The 17,945-nt window shown below is 35.9% G+C and overlaps 1 protein-coding gene across 6 annotated transcripts; it reads right to left on the bottom strand.

Annotated features, from left to right (window-relative positions):
• Nucleotides 1-124: 124 nt before the first annotated feature.
• Nucleotides 125-16,631, bottom strand: zgc:162879 (ras and EF-hand domain-containing protein). Of its 6 annotated transcripts, none has more exons than XM_037765979.1 (18): nt 16,493-16,631; nt 16,079-16,375; nt 11,089-11,241; nt 9,358-9,448; nt 8,916-9,011; nt 4,838-4,915; nt 4,632-4,747; nt 4,458-4,526; nt 2,943-3,024; nt 2,735-2,805; nt 2,451-2,634; nt 2,250-2,351; nt 1,577-1,721; nt 1,403-1,484; nt 830-944; nt 612-725; nt 425-501; nt 125-345 (listed from the first exon to the last, which is right to left on the bottom strand). In XM_037765979.1, the coding sequence occupies exons 2-18, from the start codon at nt 16,270-16,272 to the stop codon at nt 243-245; spliced, it is 1,872 nt and encodes a 623-aa protein (XP_037621907.1). In that variant the 5' UTR covers nt 16,273-16,375; nt 16,493-16,631; the 3' UTR covers nt 125-242. The 6 variants fall into 6 exon arrangements, with proteins under 6 accessions (XP_037621907.1, XP_037621910.1, XP_037621906.1 ...); XM_037765982.1 differs by lacking the exon at nt 16,493-16,631 and having other exon boundaries at nt 16,079-16,194; nt 16,335-16,356; XM_037765978.1 differs by lacking the exon at nt 16,493-16,631 and having other exon boundaries at nt 2,451-2,577; nt 16,079-16,482.
• Between the last annotated feature and the right edge of the window lie 1,314 nt (nt 16,632-17,945).

Here is a 17,945-nt window from a genome sequence, read left to right on the forward strand (position 1 = left end):
ATTTACTTTTATAAAATTACTTCACTACCAAATAAATACAAAACCTAAGAACAAATATAAGCATGATTACATTACGTACATGTGCAAATTTCCAACAATAAAAATCTTCATTTTGATCAGTGAATTAACATTTATGAAAATATATTTAAGGGCTTAAATATTCCAAATGTTAGAATATTTGTTCTTCATAACAAAATAGAAATCACTTGGAGCCCTTCATCGTATCTACTGATATCAACCGTCTACCGTCCACAGCAGGCGTTGAGAGTCTTCTTTGGGTTGGATTGACTCAGTCTGACCTGAGAGTCTGACTGCCGCCTCAGTTTGACATTCTTCTTTACTTCTCTGTGGGAATGGAAAACAAGTCTAAGTGTTGCCACAGTTTGTGAAGGGAAAAACTCAAACTCTGTCTCTGGCCTCCTACCTCGCTAGATGAAGCACAGTCTCCACCACGTTAGTTCCCTCTTTGGCACTCGTTTCGCAGAACAAGGCGCCGTATGCCTGCAAGCAAAGCATTGACATACCTGACTGCAGTATGTTTATTTAGACACCTGGGAGGCCGGGTGTTTGCATAAACACCATTCCATCAGGTGGAATGAAAAGTTACACACCTTAGCCAACTTCTCTCCGTGCAAAGTGCTCACACAGCTCCCCTCTGGAAGCTCGTCTCGGAGGTCCACCTTGTTTCCAATAACACACATGGGAATTTTCTCATCCGTTGAATCCTTCATAGAAACAAAGGGTTTTGTAAAAAATATATTCCTGCTTTTAGGCGGGGTTGTTTTTTTTGGCATTCGTTCAACATTTGTCAATCAGCATCTCCAGTTACCTGAATCTGATCCACCCACGCTCTGACGTTAAGGAAGCTGCTTTCTGAAGTGACGTCGTAGAGGAGCAGGACGCCGTGAGCTTTACGGAAATAGGACCTGGCAATACTACGAAACCTACAGTCAAAAGAAATACAACACCGTTTTTAAGTCTAGTGTACTTTTCATTCTTGAGTCATAATTAAAAGAACATGTTGTTGACTGTTTTAAAGGGATAGTTTGGGTGTTTTGACTACTTCAGTTCTTAGAAAAGGCTATCTGACGGCAAAATAAAGCGGTGAAAATGATTAAAATGATTTTTTTAGTTGAGTCTTTCTTTTAAGTGGCTAAAATCCGTTTTGCTGCCGGCCCCGTCCACAGCAGTACATTGCTTTGTTTCTGTGCGGTAACTCCTGTTTGTTTCGACAAACTGCAGGCCTGCCGAACGTCATCTACTGTAAGTAATACACTGACTGTGGATAAGTACCTCACACAACCCCACTTTAAAACAAAACCGAATTATCCCTTTTAGTGATAACACCATGCGTTTCCTGTTGCTATTCCCTTGAGAAACTCTATGAGAGTCAGTGTAGTACCTCTCCTGCCCGGCCGTGTCCCATATCTGCAGGCTCGTCTTCTCTCCATCCACAAGCATCCTCTTGATTTGGAAATCGACTCCTGAGAATCAGAAAAGCAGATTTAAACGTCTGAACTCAAGAATGTGTCAACGATTGATTGATGAAATGTGATGTGTTTTCTGTGGCACCTACCCAGCGTTGTCTGAATGTCTCCCCTGAACTCGTTGAGCGTCAGTCTCAGCAGGAAGCTGGACTTTCCAGCTCCTGCGTCTCCGGCTAAAACCAGGCGGTACATCGGAGCAGGTTCCTCAGTTTCTACCATGTCTGCTTCTAAAGGCTTCGGAAATGCAACAAAAGATAACAAGCTTAGGGAGGGAATAGATGACTCTTTCGATTAAACTCGTCTCAACTGGTAGTCAGATGTAGTCGTGACAACAGGTCGCAAGTGCAAATTGCTATGATGTTGAATGTTACAGTGACTGTGATAAATGCAATTGCAGATCCCACTGTTGGCATAAAAAAGTAAACTTTTTTCTACTCAGATTTTATGCGTGTTTTTTAGTTTTCCTGAAATTATATATTTTTTTTAAATCGCAATATATCGCCTTGCTTACAGTATCGTAATAAATTGCAATATATTGAATCGTAACCCCGGTATCATGATACGTATCGTAATGCCAGTATCTTGGCAATACACAGCCCTAGTCACGACAATGCCACCCCTAGAGCCACACTGTCAATGTGGCTGAAAAACTTTACATTTTCAACCACATGTAGTCTAGTTCTAACCTAAAAGTCTTGACATTCAAATTGCTGAAATGAATGCTTACTGGGGGGGTTCTCATGCATTAAAAAGCCATCGTACCTTTGTGGAAAATGCCGACAAACGTCTTCGTAGGGACGATGCGATAGAGCTCGTCTTGCTAGGAGCCATCGACACTGCAGCTTCAGATTTCATTTCTGCTATCTGTAACAAACAAAGTAAAATACTAATTTAAATTTGTCACAGCTTATCAGCATATTGGCGTTACCAGACCTGCTATTTGAACCTGATGTGTGCTCTGACCTCAGAGGGGACACACGAGTAGCTGTGGTGCACAGTCTCCACCGAGCCCCTGCTGTCGTCGCTTTCGTAATCGCTCCCCGAGTTCTCTCTTGTGTCCATCGGCAGCGAGACTCCACTGTCCAGGTACCTATCAGCCCAGCTGGCCACATGAGAGTAGGTCGTTTTGCTGGGATCCGGCTCCGGGCTGCAAGCACCGACACACACGCTCGCTTTAGCTGTGACAATTTAATTCACCGCAATCAATCGGCAGATTCACAGAGGTGTGTAAAAAAAACTTGATATACCTGCCATGGTTGAGTGTGCTCTGTCGGAGGGGCTTCATCCTTCGGGCTGGGATTTCATTTTGGGGAGACAGCTGTTGAGCAGATTAGGAATGTCAGGGAGGAAACTTTTTTTTTTTACACTTGAACTACAACAATTTACTGTCAGCTTCTATCTGAAGTCGAGCCAGCAGCTATGAGGAAATATGTCCTCAGCAAACAAGGGACTCACCCTCCTTTTAGCTGCAACCGCTTCACTGGCCAACGCAGAGCGCAGCCCGTCGTTACTGTCATACAGCTTTTTATTCGTTTCCCTAATGATGTGTTCAAGGAAATAGAAGACAAGAGTCACATACCTGTACAAACATTTACTTTCATATGACTGTTGTTTGGTAAACAAGTCGTATTGGCAATTTAAGGAGTGCAGTTTGTATGTGGTTTAACTTGGATGGTATTTTCCAGACTAGACAACGCAGAGTAAGAAAACATTTACATAAAAAGAGCCCAAAAAAGTATTCACAAACCAAATGAGTATACCTTCATTGTTTTACTGTGTACCTCATGTAGTCTGCATTGTTCAGTAAACATACTAAACCCTGTTCTTCTGGTAATCCAAGTATGTTCATGGAGTTGTTCACACAAATGACTTAAAACAGAGATACTCCCAACGTGCAGAAAGGGCTATTTAGAACGGTTTATAACTCACTATAATGTAGTTGCACAGAGATATAAGGACGTTTAAGTGTTCATTAATGTATGTACAGTATTTGTTAATTATAATTTCTCCTATGAAGACATATTTTATATTATTACAACTGTGTTTTGCTAGTTGTTATTCATTATCTGTTTGCCACAAGAGTTATAGTTGTTGAAAAATACATTAATACATTTATATCTGTTTACAGCTACATTAGTCTGTTATAAACCATTTATTACATGTTATTAGATGCTAAATAAGGGGCAGTTAAAGAACCGTAACTGGGACGTTGTTTCTGAAAAGACACGTTACTGATGTACCTTTTAAATTTGATTTTAATGTCTATTTTTAACTTTAAATGAGCCCCAAAAACAAATTCAGCTCACACATAGATTGTAATTTGGTGGTAACAGAAATCTCAGAGACAGACAGGGGTGGAAAGTAACTAAGTACATTTACTCAAGTGCTGTATTTAAGCACAATTTTGAGGTACTTAAATAAATTTAAATATTGTAATAAGTTTTACTCCACTACATTTATCTAATAACTTAAGTTACAAGGTAATTTGCAGATTCAGATTAATAATACCAAATATAATCAACAAATATTATAACGAATATTACTATAGATAAAGATAAGACTTGATCCCAAGGCGGAAAATTCACAGCAAAGTTGTGAACACATTAATGCATCAATAATTATAATCCAATAATGTAATACATATTATTCTGAAATTGGCCATTCTGCATAATGAGTACTTTTACTTTTGGTACTTTAAGTATATTTTGATGCTGATACTTCTGTACTTTTACTTAAGTAAAATGTTGAATATAGGACTTTTACTTGTAGCTCAAGATTATTATCTTGATACCGCCAAAGGTAAATGGGATTGAGGATTTTTAATTTTAGTGAACCAAACCTTTAAAACAAAGGATAGTGGTTTTTAACTTTTCAGGAATAGTTGACACTTTTATTACCAAATCCTTATATTCTTGATTAAGACTAAATGTCCCCATTAGACAGCTTCATCAAGTGAAAAGACAGACTTACTGGAGAATCTGGATCTGATTAGAATAAGACTGGTATTCCATCACCATCCCCTTCAATTCATCTGTTTCTCTGTAAAGAAATACAAGCCACATATACTGGATGTTGCACCGGATGCTGGATCATATTTTGTGTCAACGGACATGAGCTGAGCCGAGTTTAGAGACACCGTCTCACCTTTCATGTTGAGCTTTCTGGTCTGCGTACATGTTTTTCAGCTTGTCCAGCTCAGAGTGCAGGATGGCGATGTTCGTCTGAGCTTGCTGCAGAGAGGCCCGCATGTCCTCGTTTTCCTGTGAGGAGATTTAGTTAATAACGGGATCAATTCTACACAACATACATGTGACTTGTTCAACTGAACAATCACTACCAACATGACGTACCTGTGAGAGATCCCTGGTCTGTCTCCTCAGTCTGACCACCTCCTCCTTTGACTGGTTGGATTCAGAGTCCTCTTGGTTCTTGAGAATAGACATTTACACGAGCATTTAGTTTTAGATGTCGATAAGCCAATGTGTTTTAATTTTTTTTAAAAGACAGGCATTTCCAGACCTGCAGTCGTGATGTTCTAATTATGTTCCCCACAGTTAGTGCGTTTACATTGTTTCATTTATTCTGTGATGTAGAGACAATGGGAAGGTTTGCTTCATCTCAGTGATGAATAGAAGACTACTGCCGTGCAATCAGTAGCTTAAGTAATTGTGTTTACACTCTTTAATGCATTGTGATATAAAACAGGTTTACTGTGGAAACGGCTTTCCAAGATGTGTGTTACTGAAAAGGAGAAGATTGCTGAGCCTTTTTTTTTAACCTGCTTGATGTTGGTCTTCATTATCAGCAATTACGTGTGAGACAATGATGTTCCATTTTTAACAATTATTAGCTATTTTAGCTGTAGTATTTAACATAAAACCTCAAACACACACACAAAACAGAAGCTATAACAAAGGGAAAAAAAACTATAGGTGCCTCTCACTCACACGCCATCCACATTGCCTTTAGGTGGTAACATCGACACATCTAGATCTGTGAGTTTAAAATGCTGCTGCTCTTACACAACTTCCCTTTTGCACTCTTTGACATGTTATCTAAAATTGTGAAAATTACCACTAATGGTGCCGTCCAGATTTTGCTAAGCGAGCAGGACAAGAAATAGCATGTAGCTGGATTGAGCTAACAACTGCATTCCACAAGTTGCATTCATACAGTATCTTATCGAACATGACCCTCTATGCTGGTCCTGGCACTAACTGAATCCCTAATTCCTTTATCTGACTCCTTCTCTCATACTGATTGGACATTAGATATTAGACCCCAGAGGTATATGTTTTGTCATATCTCACAGGTGCTTAATTCTGTCATTCTTTGACTTTGTCAATCACTTTGTTCCTAATGACTTCATATCATTGTTTTCTGTTTCAATCAGTGCTTTTCAAATAATCATTTTAAATACCAATGTATAGGGCTCCTAGGGGACCCCAGTCAAAAGCACCCAATTGCAGCCTATGCCGTTTTAATAGCTACAATCAGTGGCGGCCGGCCAATAGAGGGCCACGGGGCCTGGCCCCACCCACCTTGAGCCACCAAAAAAAAAAAAAAAAAAAAAAAAAAAAATTATAAAATTATTATTAATAAAAATTATAAAAAATATAAAAATTTGAAATATGTGTGTTTTTGACCTATGGAATATACCCGTAATATTTGTAAAATAGGATAACTGCGCCAAATATCTGCTTTCCTCCTTGAACTCTCTGCTAGTGCACCTCTCAGCTGCTCACATGCACTTTCTGGGGCCAAATGGATTTGGCCCAAGGAAGGCGGGTCTAATAAGCAGTACAGCCAATCACTGATTAAAGATATATGATTACAAGCATGAATGACATACAATTCATCCAATCAGCGCCGTAAAAAAGACTTCCGGGGGGGCCAAACTGATTTGGCCCATGGCGCACATTCACGTTCACGTTCACGTGTGTCTCTCTCTGTTCTCGTCAGGGCTCATGTCAGTTCTCGCGTGATCTTGACAATGGAACAGCCAAGCACTAGTAGCGCTACTCTTGCAAGACTCAACCCTAACTCGATCAAATCTCTCCTCCAAGACCCGTTTGAGAGAAGGACTTTGGCGGAGAAACTCCTGGTGAAACAACTGGGCCCAGATCAACCTCCTGGACTCAGCATAAAACAACAGACCGGCGTACAAGGCAAGCCACACATGCGGAGCTTCTGTAAAGACTGGTACGCGAGGAAGGCCTGGCTAGCTGGATGCAGTCAAGCTAATGCTGTATTTTGCTTCCCATGCGTGCTTTTTAAGTCGACAGGGTCAGATTCAGCATGGGCAGAGACGGGAGTAAGAGACATGAAACACTTGTCTGAAAAAATAAGAAAACACGAGAACACCAGGATGCACATAGATAACTCCGTGAAGCTAGCTATGCTAGGCAGAGTGAACATTGCAATGCAGCTGGACGAAGGACACAGGCTTGCGGTAAAGAAGCACAATGAGGAGGTGGATAAAAACCGGCACATTTTATCAAAAATAATTGATTGTGTCAAGTTTTGCGGGGCTTTTGAGTTAGCCCTGCGTGGGCATGACGAGACTGACTCCTCGGACAACCCCGGCGTGTTCAAGGGACTTGTGGACTTTGTAGCGTCCCTCGACAGTGTGCTGGAGGAGCACCTCGAGACAGCCAGCGTTTTCAAAGGCACGTCGAAGACGGTACAGAACGAGCTGCTGGACTGCATGCTGTCGGTTGTAAGGGATTACATTCTGGAGGAAGTCAAAAACGCGGATTTTATCGCCATTCAAGCGGACGAGACGACGGACATTTCCACCCACTGCCAGCTGGTGCTCGTGCTACGCTACATAGATGCTAGCGGTAATGTACAAGAGCGGTTCTTCGAGTACATCACCATCCAGAACGCGACCGCTGACACCATCGCTACAGCGCTTATGGAGAGGCTGAGCACCATACTCCCACCCGGACAAACAGACAAACTTATTGCCCAGGCGTACGACGGGGCTGCCGTCATGAGGGGAATTGAATTGTATGAATAAGATGTCCTTATGTCAGTGTTGGAATAAATGATAGAAATGTAACTGCAAAGTAGTAATGCGTTTTTGATACCTTTTTTTGCATTGAATCGTACTAGGATGTTTGTTGAAATTGATTGGCCCTACCCAAAAAAAAATCCACCAGCCGCCACTGGCTACAATATAATAGATATTTTGAAGGAGACAGACACAGATGCAGCAGACACAGATTTCCTCATGTGCTCTGTCTATTTTCTTATGCAAATTAGCTGCAACTTTCCTTCAATAATAATCATTTTTTTCTTTAGATGACATTAATAGGGCTGTCAATCGATTAAAATATTTAATCGCGATTAATCTCATGATTGTCCATAGTTAATCAAAATTAATTGCAAATTAATCACACCATTTTTAGCTGTTCAAAATCTACCTTAAAAGGGAGATTTTTCAAGTATTTATTTATCAACATGGGAGTGGGCAAATATGCTTGCTTTATGCAAATGTATGCATATATTTATTATTGGAAGTAAATTAACAACACAAAACAATGACAAATATTGTCTGTAGGTACTGCATTTAGCATTAAAGAAAATCTGCTAAAATTCAAAACGTGACAAACTGCAGCCCAACAGGCAACAACAGCTGTCAGTGTGTCAGTGTGCTGACTTGACTATGACTTCCCCTGCATGTGATTATCATAAAGTGAGCATGTCTGTAAAGGGGAGACTTGTGGGTACCCAGAGAACCCATTTTCATTCACATATCTTGAGGTCAGAGGTCAAGGGACCCCTTTGAAAATGGCCATGCCAGTTTTTCCTTGCCAAAATTTAGCGCAAGTTTGGAGCGTTATTTAACCTCCTCTCCGACAAGCTAGTATGACATGTTTGATACCAATGGATCCCTCGGGTTATCTAGTTTCATATAATGCCAGTATCTTCACTCTAGCTTTAAAACTCGCTATAACCTAAAAATCGCAAGTTGCGTTAATGTGTTAAAGAAATTAGAGGCGTTAAATCAAATTTGTATTAACGTGTTATTTTTGCGTTAAATTTGACAGTCCTATTAATTACATAACTAATAATGTCTTGAGAAGAAATAAGTTAACATTTTGCTATGACGTTTGTTTCTTACAGTAGTTTATTCTTGGGGTCCAGGGGGACCCCAGTCAGTAGTCCTTGTATGTTAAATGTGTTGGTAGGATGAGGGTTAAAGGTGCTCTTTGAAAGGTCATCTTAAAACATTTGAGAAATTTGGAAAACACTTCCTCTGTCTGTCGGGTGAAGCACAAATGAAACCAGAGCTGCATATGTAATAGCTTTTGTGTTGCCTTTCAGGCACAGTGGCTTTCCTCTCTCTCTTTCATGATGTAAGAAAACTGAACTATCTTCATTCAAGAACAAAGTAAATGCATGTTGTGTTGAAAAACCTACCTTTAACAGTCTGTCCACAGTTGCATGCAGGTCTGTGACCTCGTTCTTGTGCTTCCTCTGCATGGTCGTCATAACTCCTTCCATTTTCTTCCGCTCCTACAAACATGAAACCAAAGTAGTTAGAGGTGCAGACCAGCTCAGGCCTTGAAGAGGGGCTTTCATCTGCCTCAACAGAGGCTCTTTGTGAGGAGACATGTAACCTGCTGCTGTGTGCTGCACCACAAATATGCAGGTAGCTCAAAAGAACCAGTGAAGGGAAATTTCCACTTCGCTATAAAAAAAACAAACATTTTAGTCCATTTCTTGGTGTACTGTTTATTGATTAAATGCAGCTGTTTTTACGACAGCTAATTCATTTGGTTTGATTTACTTCACTTTACGAACATCAGAGTAAATCACAGGAGCAATCGTCCACTATAAACACTGCAGGTATCACACTTACCTCGTCTCTCACCCTCTCCTCTGTTCTGGCGAGCTGCTGCTGTATATCGTCCTCCAGTTCTGCCAGCTGACTGTTGTTCATCTCCTCAGCTCTGTTTGAACAGAAAAGTACGTTCAAGTTTGTCCTTGCAGCCTCACTGCTGCTGAATCAAAGCAGACTCTCCAACAGTAGTCCAAAAGATTAATAAGAATCCATTCACCCACTATCCATTTGTCAATTGTACCTGACTGATTTGACTTCAAACATGCTGCCGTTGAGACTGCTCTTGCTCTCGTCAGACGACACATGAACCAAACAGAGTCGAGGGAGGGACAGCCTCCACAGGTGCACTGAACATTGCATGTGAGATTTCTCAATAAGACCTCACATATGATTTATTTTAGTTTGGTATAAGTTTAATGTCAAGATTTCAAAACGTCTATTTATTTCAACATAGTGGAATGTGTAGTGGTCTTTCCGGTTTGTAAAAGGACTGAAAGAATAAGGAAGGGTAGCACATTTAAGTCTTCCTACTTCCTTGAATAAGGAATGTCACCTTTCTCATTTGGCGTAGTAACTGAACCACAGGAAGAGCTTAAACAAAAACAGCTTAGACACAGCGTTTATTCCCATGTGTAGGAGTGAAATTCGATAGTTGATTAAAAGTACTATGTGAGGGGTCACTTCAGAGATTTAAGGGAAATTATTAAAAGACTTTAAGCTTAAATCTCTCTCTCGATATAGATCTATCTATCTATATATATATATAAATATATATATAAAAATAAATATATATATATATATATATATATATATATATATATATATATATATAACCAACTTATTACTTAACAATAGTACCAGAGGTCTAATCTCTTTCCATTACTATGTCACTATAGTGGCAAGTGAGGCAGCTGACAGGTGGCGCATTAAATTACAACAACAGCAGAAGGGCCCAATAACTGTTGAACTTTAACATTGAATCAAATAAATCATAGGATTGTTGATAAAGCCAAATCACAGAGAATTATTAACTAATCATATTTTAACTGAACTCACCTCTATATTCAGCTGTTTAGCAAAGCTCTGATAAACCCACTGGACGTTAACTGTCCAGCACCAAATGGCAGACAGACAAAGGCTGAACCTCTTGTGACTGAAGACACATTGTTTTGCGTGTACATGGCTCTACATGAATGCTGCTGTTGTTCTGTGTCTGCTAGGAAATTGTTTATGAACATGTCAACAAATAACAATGTCAGTTGTGTAGTAATCTAGTTGGCTAAAATCAATTAATGCAGCTTTTATTAAGTCAAACAGTTAATCCCAGTTGATGCAGTGGACTCTGGGGAATCAAGGTCCAGGGTTTATCCACTGTCTCTCTGGTTTACAGCCACAAGAGGGTAGCAGTTCACCACTACTCTGTGGTCAAAACAAATCTACAGGCAGTCTGGTTGCAGTAAGGACAATTATGATTATTTAATAAATTCTACAAAACTAAAAGCTAACTGTGTAAATTTTAAACATCCACTTTCATATGCTAATACTGTACTGTAATACTAATGTCACTGCTCATACACACATTATAGCCACACAAGCTGAGTGTTCATCAGCATTAACACCTATGTGATGTGGCTTATTGTTTAAATAATGGGCCATTATTTCATAAACATCCTGTCTTTCTATTTCACAGGTCAGATGTTCTGAATTGTACTATCCCCACACAGTCAAAACGCTGACACTTATCCTCACCGCTTTATACTGGTCTCCAGCTGTTCACACTCTAGTCTGTTATCCAGGTTTAGATTGATCAGGGAGTGGATGATTTCCTCATACTGCTGCAGCAGAGTCGTGTTTGCAGAGGAGTGAATGGCCTGGTAAAGATCAGCAAGCTGCTCCCTGAGACTGTGGGAGGAGAACAAACAGTTACTGCCAGAAACAAACAGGTCAGTGCGATTTTCTCAGCTTCATACTCCACCCAAAATCTATCTTTATAGTGTCAAATACTCACTCCCTGTGGGCCTGAAAGGTAGCTGTTTAAGGTGTTAGTTTCAGTGTGGGTAAAAATGATCAAATTCTCACACCAATCATGCAACATGATTGACTGTCAATCTCTATGCTCAGTATGTTTGAAACTCTACTATACTATGAGTTTTGTATGACTTTTTTCAACATACTATAATATGACTTATTTTTTGACATACTGTACTATGATTTTTTTTCATCATATTATATTATACAGTATCTTTCCTTCGACATACTATACTATGGCTTTTTAAAAAAAAAGTTTTCAACATGCTATACCATGACTTTTATTTTTTTGACATACTGTACTATGATTTTTTTTTCGACATACTATACTTTGACTTTTTTTCATAAAAATCTTTCGACATACTATACTATTACTTTTTCATAAGATTTGTCGACATACTATACTATGACTTTTTCATAAAAATTTTCGACGAAACATACTGAATTTTTTCAACAAACTATATCATGACTTTTTTTCATAAAATGTTTTGACACACTATACTATGGCTTTTTCAATATTTTTTTTGACATACTATAGTATTACCTTTTTTGATGAAATTTTTCGACATACTATACTATGACTTTTTCGGGAATTTCTTTCGACATACCATACTATGACTTTTTTTCATGAAACTTGTCAACATACTATACTATGACTTTTTTTCAAAAAAACTATACTATGATTTTTTTCATGAATTTTTTCGACATACTATACTATGACTTTTTTTCATAACATTTTTCAACCTGCTAAACTCTGACCTTTTGTCATGAAATCTTTCGACATGCTTTGCTATGACTTTTTTTTCATACAATTTTTCAACATACTACACTGACTTTTTTCATGAATTTTTCGACGTACTATACTATGACTTTTTTTCATGAAACTTGTCGACATACTATACTATGACTTTTTTCAAAAAACTATACTATGATTTTTTTCATTAATCTTTTCGACATACTATACTATGACTTTTTTTTTTTTTTAAATGTCAACTAACTATAATATGACATACTATACTATGACTTTTTTTCATGAAACTTGTTGACATGCTATACTATGATTTTTCTTCAAAAAAACTATACTATGATTTTTTTCCAAAAAAACTGTATTATGACTTTTTTTCATGCAATTTTTCAACCTGCTACACTCTGACCTTTTGTCATGAAATTTTTCGACACATTATAGTATGACTTTTTTTCATGAAACTTGTCGACATACTAGACTATGACTTTTTTTCAAAAAACTATACTATGATTTCTTTCATTAATTTTTTTGACATACTATAGTATTACCTTTTTTGATGAAATTTTTCCACGTTATACTATGACTTTTTCATAACATTTTTCGACATACTATACTATGACTTTTTTCATAAAGTTTTTCGACATACTATACTATGGCTTTTTCATATTTTTTTGACATACTGTAGTATTACCTTTTTTGATGAAGTTTTTCGACATACTATACTATGAATTTTTTCATAAAATTTTTCGACATAGTATATGACTTTTTTTCTACAAACTATATTATGTATTTTTTTCATAAAATTTTTCGACATACTATACTGTGACATTTTATCATGACATTTTTCCACATACTATACTATGGCTTTTTTTAATAATTTTTTTTACATTCTATAGTATTACCATTTTTAATGACATTTTTCAACATACTATACTATGACATTTTTTCTACAAATTTTTCGACATACTAAACTATGACCTTTTTCATGAATTTTTCGATGTACTATAACTTTTTTTTTTTTTTTTTAAATGCCAACTTACTATAATATGACTTTTTTATGTGACATTTTTTGACATACTATACTATGACTTTTTTTCGTAACATTTTTCAACCTGCTATACTCTGACTTTTTTTCATGAAATTTTTTGACATACTATACCATGACTTTTTTTCTTTAAATTTGTGACATTCCATACTTTGATTTTTTTCACAATTTTTTTTTGACATACTATACTATGACTTTTTTTCAACAAACAATATGACTTTTTTTCATGACATTTTTGGACGTACTATACTATGACTTTTTTTCTTTAAATTTGGGACATTATATAATTTGATTTTTTTCACAATTTTTTTTGACATACTATACTATGACTTTTTTTCAACAAACATGACTTTTTCATGAAATTTTTTAAAATACTATACTATGACTTTTCTTTTCAAAATACTATACTATGATTTTTTCATGACATGTTTTGACATATTATACTATGACTTTTTTTCATGAAATTTTTTGGAAATACTATACTTTGACTTTTTTCATGAATTTTTCGACATACTATACTATGACCTTTTGTTATGAATTTTTTCAACATACTATACTATGACTTTTTTTTTTTTTTTTTAAATGTCAACATACTACACTATGACTTTTTTTTTTTTTTTTTAAATGTCAACATACTACACTATGACTTTTTTTTTTTTTTAAATGTCAACATACTATACTATGACTTTTTTTTTTTTTAAATGTCAACATACTACACTATGACTTTTTTTTTTTTTAAATGTCAACATACTACACTATGACTTTTTTTTTTTTTTTAAATGTCAACATACTACACTATGACTTTTTTTTTTTAAATGTCAACATACTATACTATGACTTTTTTTTTTTAAATGTCAACATACTACACTATGACTTTTTTTTTTTTTTAAATGTCAACATACTATACTATGACTTTTTTTTTTTTTTAAATGTCAACATACTACACTATGACTTTTTTTTTTTTTTTTAAATGTCAACATACTACACTATGACTTTTTTTTTTTTTAAATGTCAACATACTACACTATGACTTTTTTTTTTTTTTTTTAAATGTCAACATACTACACTATGACTTTTTTTTTTTTTTTAAATGTCAACATACTATACTATGACTTTTTTTTTTTTTAAATGTCAACATACTATACTATGACTTTTTTTTTTTTTAAATGTCAACATACTATACTATGACTTTTTTTTTTTAAATGTCAACATACTACACTATGACTTTTTTTTTTTTAAATGTCAACATACTATACTATGACTTTTTTTTTTTTAAATGTCAACATACTACACTATGACTTTTTTTTTTTTTTAAATGTCAACATACTATACTATGACTTTTTTTTTTTTTAAATGTCAACATACTATACTATGACTTTTTTTTTTTTTTTAAATGTCAACATACTACACTATGATTTTTTTTTTTTTTAAATGTCAACATACTACACTATGACTTTTTTTTTTTAAATGTCAACATACTATACTATGACTTTTTTTTTTTTTTTAAATGTCAACATACTACACTATGACTTTTTTTTTTTTTTAAATGTCAACATACTATACTATGACTTTTTTTTTTTTAAATGTCAACATACTATACTATGACTTTTTTTTTTTTTTAAATGTCAACATACTACACTATGACTTTTTTTTTTTTTTAAATGTCAACATACTACACTATGACTTTTTTTTTTTTTTTAAATGTCAACATACTACACTATGACTTTTTTTTTTTTTTAAATGTCAACATACTATACTATGACTTTTTTTTTTTTTTAAATGTCAACATACTACACTATGACTTTTTTTTTTTTTTTAAATGTCAACATACTATACTATGACTTTTTTTTTTTTTTTAAATGTCAACATACTACACTATGACTTTTTTTTTTTTTTAAATGTCAACATACTACACTATGACTTTTTTTTTTTTTTTTTTAAATGTCAACATACTATACTATGACTTTTTTTTTTTTTTTTAAATGTCAACATACTATACTATGACTTTTTTTTTTTTTTAAATGTCAACATACTATACTATGACTTTTTTTTTTTTTTAAATGTCAACATACTATACTATGACTTTTTTTTTTTTTTAAATGTCAACATACTATACTATGACTTTTTTTTTTTTTTAAATGTCAACATACTACACTATGACTTTTTTTTTTTTTTTTTTAAATGTCAACATACTATACTATGACTTTTTTTTTTTTTTTTAAATGTCAACATACTATACTATGACTTTTTTTTTTTTTTAAATGTCAACATACTACACTATGACTTTTTTTTTTTTTTTTTTAAATGTCAACATACTACACTATGACTTTTTTTTTTTTTTTTTTAAATGTCAACATACTACACTATGACTTTTTTCGAAATACTACATTATGTCTTTTTATGAATTTTTTCGATATACTATACTATGAATTTTAATGACTTTTGTTCACAACATACTATAGTATGACATATTTTTTAAATATCTCACTTATAACGTTCCACCTATAACCTAAAAGATACACGTCAAAGTTTTGATTTAATATTTAACGGCTTTAACGGTTCTGCTCCGCCGCACTGATTAGTCCCAACGTAACAGGTGTTTAACAGTAACAGCTTATATGAGTCACCAGGACTATCCGACATGCTTCACATGCATTGTTTTAGTCATATAGGTTTAACCTAGTTAATGATATAAGAGGAAAAGAGCAGGAACAGGTTCCAGAACAGCCGTTGACGTTAGCTAACTGACAGTAAACGTCTCAGAAGTAGCCGTTGACGTTAGCTAACTGACAGTAAACGTCTCAGAAGTAGCCGTTGACGTTAACTACTGTTAGCTAACTGACAGTAAACGTCTCAGAAGCAGCCGTTGGCTGTAACTATATTCTTGTTAAACATGGAAGCAGCCGGATGTTAAGCTTTACCTTTCAGAGAGGAGAGACTCCGCATCTATCTTGCCTACAAACTCTTCCCACGGAGTGCCCTGGTTCTGGGCCGACCCGGCACCGAAAGACGCCAAGTCCAGCGTCTCCGAGACCTCCTGAAACCGGGATGAGAACATGCTGTAGTCGATGAATCCGTCCTCGTCCGAGTCGAACTTGTTGAACAGAGTTTTCATCTCAGTTTCAGACACGTTGAGTTCCCGGCAAACTACGGTAAAGTCCTCATACTCTATCTTACCAGACTTGTTCACATCACAGGCAGAGAATAACCTCCGGAGGCTGGGTCGGTCCATGTTGGAAGTTAATAAAAAACAATAATGTAAAGTTAAAATTCAACTTGCTTGTCTCACGAATTAACAAGCGGCTGCGTGCCAGACATAAATTAAAGTGTCTCACAGGAGGAGAGTCGATCATTGGTCCAGATCTCAGTGTAGGCGGTGATATCACCAGAATCAATGGACCCAATGTGCCGCTTCCTGTCTGCTGGACTCTATCAGGTTACCTATGTTCATAATTATTAGGCTTCATCCCGAGATAGATGTCATCCCTGTGTGCTGTAGTACAATATAAACACAACACACATACGCAAGTGCTTACCTTTATTTACCTTTAAGGTGTGTGTTTGGTGGTGCATGAGTGTTTTATCACAGACACTCCTCTTTGTTGCTCTGAGTGTGCACAGTGTGTTTCTGCTGACTCCACCCTTAGAGATTAAATCAGCAAAAAAAAACTTCAAAATCTTAGAATTTATGCAGATTAATCTATCTGATTAATCTGCATAAATAATGAGAGGGAATGTTTTACTTAAAGGTCCCATATCTTGCTCATTTTCATGTTCATACTTGTATTTTGTGTTTCTAGTAGAACATGTTTACATGCTGTAATGGTCAAAAAATACTTTATTTTCCTCGTACGGTCTGTCTGAATATACCTGTATTTACCCTCTGTCTGAAACGCTCCGTTTAAGTGCATTTCAATGGAATTGCAATGGAATTGCAATGGAATTGCGTTGCTAGGCAACAGCTTGGGTCCATGTTTACTTCCTGTCAGCTGATGTTATTCACATACACTGCAACCAGGAAATAAACTGGGACACATTTAGAATGTTTACGTTGAAAACCGTGTAATGATCTAAATATTGTATATTTGTGACATCACAAATGGACAGAAATCCTAACGGCTTGTTCAAACGCACAATTTCTGAATACGGGTGTGTTTCTCCGTATATTGAGTGTTTTGATAGTTTAACAGTATTTATATAGCACTTAAACCTGCTTTATAATATAAAAGACCTGAAAATCTCACTTTTTACAATATGGGACCTTTAAAGCTGCAGTGGGTAGAAATGGAGCAAATGTGATTAAAAAAAGTTATTTTTATAAAACGGTCACTATATCCTGACAGTAGTGCATGAGACATGTCTCAATCTGAAAAAATTCATGTGCCTCTGTGTCCTCCGGTGCTCCTAACGGCATCTGCAAGATTTCACAGACCGGAGTAAAACAGCCAATCAGAGCTGATCAGGCGCCTGCCGTCTCTGAGCAGCTGTCAATCACTCACAAACTCCAATCAAACGGTCACACTAGGCAGCGCTGATCAAATATGAATCAATAGTCTGTTACTGTAATGGGTATTTCTCGCCTCAAATGTTTTCAGAAACATCTTGTAGTGTACTGTTTAGCTGTAAAATGAGAAAGTTTGTGACACGTCAGCCATGTTGAGATCAGTTGAGGAAATACCATGCACCGCCCACATGACCGGAGCACAGTCAATAGGAACGCTCAATACGAACGCTCTCTCTCTGAAATGACCTGTGATTGGCCAACATCTTCCATCACAGGATATATTT

This window comes from Sebastes umbrosus, chromosome 4 (assembly GCF_015220745.1).
Source record: "Sebastes umbrosus isolate fSebUmb1 chromosome 4, fSebUmb1.pri, whole genome shotgun sequence".
Lineage (NCBI taxonomy): Eukaryota > Metazoa > Chordata > Actinopteri > Perciformes > Sebastidae > Sebastes > Sebastes umbrosus.

Bases quoted from the DNA above. Each gene is read 5' to 3' on its own strand.
- zgc:162879 (XM_037765977.1), bottom strand. From the start codon at position 16,389: ATGGACCGACCCAGCCTCCGGAGGTTATTCTCTGCCTGTGATGTGAAC. The intron at 4,748-4,837 runs GTACGTCATGTT...ATCTCCTCACAG, and splicing joins AGACCAGGGATCTCTCACAG to GAAAACGAGGACATGCGGGC. The intron at 2,806-2,942 runs GTGAGTCCCTTG...TCTGCTCAACAG, and splicing joins CGGTTGCAGCTAAAAGGAGG to CTGTCTCCCCAAAATGAAAT.